Source organism: Lepidochelys olivacea, assembly GCF_965140295.1.
Source record: "Lepidochelys olivacea isolate rLepOli2 genome assembly, chromosome: 7".
Taxonomy (NCBI): Eukaryota; Metazoa; Chordata; order Testudines; family Cheloniidae; genus Lepidochelys; species Lepidochelys olivacea.
Genome location: NC_140417.1, coordinates 17369594 through 17375820, shown reverse-complemented (window position 1 = coordinate 17375820; position 6227 = coordinate 17369594). Strand labels below are relative to the sequence as shown.

General features: G+C 36.7%; 1 protein-coding gene across 4 annotated transcripts in view; it reads right to left on the bottom strand.

The window, feature by feature from the left end:
- Positions 1 to 453: 453 nt before the first annotated feature.
- The window catches only part of GRM7 (glutamate metabotropic receptor 7), a 546447-nt gene continuing 540673 nt past the window's right edge, over positions 454 to 6227 (bottom strand). For all 4 annotated transcript variants that reach the window (XM_084634422.1, XM_084634423.1, XM_084634425.1 and 1 more), the window contains one exon: positions 454 to 1661. Coding sequence is in view for 1 of the 4 variants with exons in the window: in XM_084634423.1 (XP_084490549.1) it covers positions 1612 to 1661 (50 nt within the window). In the remaining 3 variants the exon portion in view is untranslated. The remainder of the gene's footprint in view (positions 1662 to 6227) is intronic.

Below are 6227 nucleotides of genomic sequence, written 5' to 3'. Positions count from 1 at the left end.
TTCAAGTGAGTCTGAGTTTTGGTTCCTGCTCCACATTTGGAAAGTGTGGATCTGATTCATTACTGATGACTCGTGTTGATTAGTCCAGTTTTGCATTGGCATTATTCCATAGAAATTAATGGAGCAACATTACTGAACCACTTTGTGGCCTACATTTTCATACGTGATTAGTGATTTGGGGAGCCTCAGTTTTGGAGTGTTCACACTGACACATATTAAAAGACCTGATTTGAAGAGGGCAGGGGCTCAGCTCATTCTGAAAAAAAAAAAAAAACAGGCCCCTTTACAGTGTTTCAAGTTGAGTGCCTAGTGACTTTTCAAAAATTTAGGCCCCATCTGGTTAAAGTACTTTTACATCTTTTTACAGCTCCCCCGTGACAACCCTCATGAACAAACTAACTAAAAGGGGGAGGGGAGGAAACAACTAAAGATATTTATTGCCATAAATAAAAAAAAAGTTAACCAAAACCTTTTATTGATACATTCTTGGACAATATCACAGGATCAAAGAGAGGAAAGGGGGGAGGAGTTTGCAGGAAAGATGGTTTTCACTAATTGGCACATAAGCAGCAAGATTAACGAAATTACTTATTACAAACAGTATAAACCATACATGCTTTTTTTTTGTTTTGTTTTTTGAAGTCCTCATCACACTGGTCAATCATGGTGGGCATCAACAAAGAAAAACCTTAAGACATGTAAAAGCCATATTCCTTCTTCCAAGTATTGTAAGAATAATTGAAATTATTGCAAAATAGTCATATATCGTAACTAAAATAACAAAATAGAACACAAATACAAATATCAAACAAGTTATTAACATGTACTGTAAAATACATTACTGGCATGCATTCCACACATCAAGACCTCTATTAAAACCAAGCAATATCCTTCTTGCTTCCTCTGCAGCCCATCATACTTATGAAAGGCAGGGGCTCACTTCGCCAGCACAGTTTTTGGTCTTTAAATAACTTTTTGTTGTTGTTGTTGTTGTTGAATTTAAAAAAACAAAAACAAAAACAAACATATGGATTGCAGTGACACAATAATAATTATACAAGTCATGTACATAGTTCTTTTAAATCCTCAGGGATTTGTTTTTAATGTGCTAACATCTGAGAGAATAGGTCTTCAATGCAACTGTGCATTCAAAACAAAGAGTGAATCTTTGAAACAACATGGATGGAAATATGCAAAATTCCTCACAAACTGTACAGAAATTTCAAAAACTTGCAGTCTGGAAGTACATATAAAGACAGAATTAGCCCCTGTAAAGTCATTGTCACTAAATGCAGTTCACCCATAAAGAGCTGGGTATTCATGTCTGGAGCTGGGTACTCAGTTTTCATACTTCCCATACATAGAGAAGGTCCAAGGTCACAGCCCAAGGACAGTGCCAGTGACTTATTAAGCCAAGAATAATTAAGGATATTTCATATAGCAGCTGTTCAGAATGCTTGGTCCTCTTACATTGGTCTCCATATTAACTGCCTAGCCTTTAAACTTCTCCAGCGGTGGATACACTGCAGGTCAGGAAGAGGCCTATGGCAGTTTGGGTGGCTGAATGGATGAAAATCTTCATCCTTCCTCAATTCTGTCTGAAGAAACGGACTAGATAACCAGGTTATTATAACTGACATACTTCTTTTTTGCAGCAGGGCCTGAAAGAAAGGAGGAAGATGGAAAGCAGTCATTGACCTGGAAATCTGAAACTGTCCTTAAAAAGGCCTATTATTATTCCCTAATTAGTTGACACAGTGATGAGAGAAGATAAGCAGATGGTGACTGCTTTGCATTGATATCTTTACCTGTCAACTACTTCCCCTTAGAAGACATCTGTTTATTAATATTAATCTAAGAAGATTACTTATTAGATCAATTTAAGTGGTGTCTCTAGTTCTGAATATAACAAACAAAATTACCATAAATTTACTTTTCATAGTTTTGCAGTCTCTATGTTTTTGCAGTACTGAGTCACAATGACTAGATTCCATTAAGGGTTTTTTGTTTTTATGTTTTATGGTTACACATTCTCCCACTTCTGAACTCTCATAGACTCATAGACTTGAAGGCTGGAAGGGAGCATCGTGAGCATCTAGTCTGACCTCTTGCACTTTGTGCCACAGAACCTCAGCCACCCAATCCTGTAATAGACCCATAACAGAAGGCAGGGGGGTAGCTGAGGAGGAGACCCCTGAAGCGGACCTAGGAAAAGAGTGGCTCCAGGGAAGATTTGTGGGCTAAATTTCATTTTCTCAGATATAAAAATAAAATATTTTCTATTCAAGTTTAATGATTGCTGGGAACTTTAAATTTTCACTGCTGGAGATCAACAAATCTGATCTGTTAGGCCCATCAATTTATATCTGAGTTTGCTAAATAAACAAATAAACAAACAAATAAATAACCAGTCAATAAATAAGTTATGAATTATGCTACTTTTTGATAGTAAAAATTGTGAACATTTGTGCAATGGCAACCATACACATAATTCAATGACATTTGAGTCTATAGTGTTTATCAAGCGGCTCCCATGTGGAACAAAAAAAACCAAAAAAATCTCCATTGCTTATATTTGAACTCTGTATGATTCAATATATAAGCTTATAAACATATGCTACTTATATAAATATGGTTTTTCATATATTACACCACATCCACGTATGTAACATAAAAATGAGCATGTGTATGAAACAAATGTCTTTGCAGAAAAGTTTTTAAAAACCTTTGAAATCATGTATATAATATACCATACAACTATACTGAGCATTTTTTCTGTATTTCTTAATATCCCAAAAGTTTAAAATTCATTTTATAATCATGATAAGTAATTGTTGCCGTTATTAACTATTATTTGATAATTGTGTTCTTTGAGCAACTTGAACACAAAAACAGTAGAAAGGTGTATCATAAAAAATGCACAGAAAGTAACATAACATGCAATTAAAAGTGAGCTTTAAGGCATCCTCCTGATAAGAGTTAAACTTGCAAAATGTAGACAAAAGACACAAGGCCTGAGTTTCTGGGATATTTAATATTTGCTGCTCCCTTTGGGGTCAAATACAACTGTGTGTGCTTAGCACCTATGAAAATCAGGAGCCATTGCACTCCTGAAGCTATTTAAAAGCTAACACTTGAAAAAAAAATCATTAATACCTGCCCTTCAAAAAAAGTTAGACCACATTTATAAACATTTATATTTCTAAAACTAATTGTCAGAAATGCTCGTCTCCACATATACCCATATCTTTTGGAGATGGCTTTGTGCATCTTCACAAAAGAGTACAACTGAGCTGCCACATGTTTTCTAAATAGTTTGGGGGAGGTCCTCAGTTTGTGTATATGTTAATTTACCCCTGAGAATCCGCTCGCAGTGTGTCTAATCAACCTAAATTGGGAGCACTATTAATTCTTTCCTCAAACTTTGATATAACAGGTTCATGAGTCGCCAAACAATGGTTTGGCGAGTGCAATGTTTTGTTTTCATAAGGAAGGTTTTCACCAACAGCACAGACTGTTTCAAGAATATAATGTACAAGGATGCAACCAAACACAAATACTCTTGTCACAATATTCATTTTCTTCACTGGCTACTTCCCAAAGTGCTCAGATCAAGAGAAATAAGGAAACAATTTTACATTTAGGTACTGTCAACAGTGTCATTGAAGAATCTTGAATGTAACTTTGCCATTTTATATTCTTAGTCTAAACCCACTTCCGGATTCACTGTATGTGTCAAAGAAATCTATTCAATCCCAACTAAGGGAAAATGAAGAACACCTTCAACAACATCTCTGGGAGTGGAGGATGCTCAGCATTTCACAGGATGCAGTGGTATCTTGACAAATCGGGCCAAATGTGGGTGAGTAACAAATAATGGGTTAAACAATTTTATTCACAGAAGGTTTACATAGTAATGATCTGTATTATGATGTCACACACACTTTGGCTTTGTACCATTATATTTTCAGGATTTCAAAAAGCAGCAGAGAGTTTATTGCATTTATACCAATAAAGAGACGGCGATTTAGATAAACTCAAATCTTGGTCCATAAATTGTCATCCCTTTCCAAAGTTTTCAGATTTTTCCCTCTCCCACCAATGAAATAATTATTTTCTCTGCAGCTAAAGCTTTGCTTTGACTGGTTATCCTCCAGTATCAACCTAAATATCTCATTTGTCATTTTTCAGCCTGCCTAAGCAACAATATCAATCAAATACACCAACCAGAAAGCTCAAATGAAAATAAATTTTTGTGAGTATATATTTTTGTTTGCTCACATTGAAAAGACAGAATACAAACAATGAAATCATAGCTCATGAGGTTGTCTTTAGTTCATATTTTCCCCTTTATATTTTAACAAAATAATGCTTTTCTACAGTTGACAAATACAACATAATTGATCTGGATAAAATAATATCCCAAGAATAGCTATGTATTTCTTAAATTCTGTGGGGGAGGAAAGGGAATTTCTCTTAATTCATCGATTTTAAGGCCAGAGGGACGAGTGGATACCTGCTGTATAGTACAGGCCATAGAATTTCACCAGTTGCCTCTGTAATGAGCTCAATAATTTGTGTTTGACTAAAGTACATCTTCCAGAAAGGCGTCTAGTCTTGATTTCAAGACTTTAGAGATGGAGAATTAACCTTTTCCCTTGTAAGTGATTTACTATTGCTGTCTCAGCTCTTCAGTGTTTTGGGGAATTAGAATGATGAAGCAGGTAGGGATAAAATATTCTCAAAGAAAGAAACTTCCATGCATAGAGCGTGTGCCAATGAAACCTCAGCATCTACCAACAGTCACCATGCTTTAATCTGAGATACCTGAGTATTCCCCTGTACCTAGAATGGAAAATAGGTAGAGTATCAAAGGTACTGTGCTATGCTAACTGTTAATAAGTGGTGGCATTTTAATGGCAAATACTGACTCTCTTCTGTGTAACTATGTCTTTCCATATGTAAGCTAATGTACTTTCACACTATATACTATGTTTCAGAGTAGCAGCCGTGTTAGTCTGTATTCACAAAAAGAAAAGGAGTACCTTAGTCACTAAGGTGCCACAAGTACTCCTTTTCTTTTTTCTATGTACTATGACATTTAAAAAAAAACAACATTAAAGGGTGTTTTTAGGTTGAGAGTTGAGAACTCATAATTTAGGAAATGCCAGATTTACAGTTGCCCATGCAATATTAATTTGCCCCTCTTGGGTGTATCCATGATGATATACAGTTTTAGATTACATGATCATACGATTTTTTTTCCAACAGGACCCTTGCTCCATTCAATATGCTGGATGGACCGTGCTCCTTCATTGAGCATCTATTCAAAACAAAAAAACATTTGAACAAACTACACGTTACAATTCCCTGTGTAAAGTCAGGGCTGGCCCACAACACTTTGGCACCTGAGGAGGGGAGCTCAAATGACGCCCCCATGCCCCCTCGCTTGGGCCAAAACTTTGAAAGGTCTCAATCCTGCCTTCTTCCTGTTCTACTGCTCTCATGGTACTGCTCTGCTACCTACCCCAATAAAGGAGAACTAACAACTTAAAATGCCTTGTTCAACAATTTTAAGTAACACTTAACTTTCAAACGCCTGAATGGCAAATGTAACTTTTCTTGTCTGCATAGTAAACACTGGCATTTTTATCTGCTTGAGTAAACAAAGTGGTGCTTTCTGTGCCTTCCTGATTGCAAAGATTTGAACTGCTTCCTGCTGAAGGTCCACAGTCTGGGCCAGCTCATGCTCTGTCGAAATGGTTGCAAGGTTGACCAGCCTCTCCTGTGTCATTGTGGAGCATAGATGTGATTTTATTAACTTCAGCTTGGAGAAGCTGCGTTCTCGCTGGCAACTGTTACAGGAAGTGTTAGAAGTACGCACAGAGCAACAAAAGCATTTGGAAAGAGGATGGTCATCTTATTTGTGCACATATATTCCAGAACAGCCTTTGGAGTTGATCCTGCTGAAACGTATCTTGAAAGGGCTTTCAGTTCATCACCTAAATCACTTGCATCAATACTGCGCATGTCATCATGTGTCAACACTGTCTCTAGTGCCCTGCATTGCTGGTGTAGGTCTTCTTCAGGAAAAGTGAGGCGTCTGGGAATATCATACAACATCCCAAATATACTGCTGTGTTCCTTGAGCTGCATGAACATTTTGCAAGTAAAGAGACTCTGATGCAATCTTCTCTGGATGCTTATCATCTATGGTGGCCTTTAAC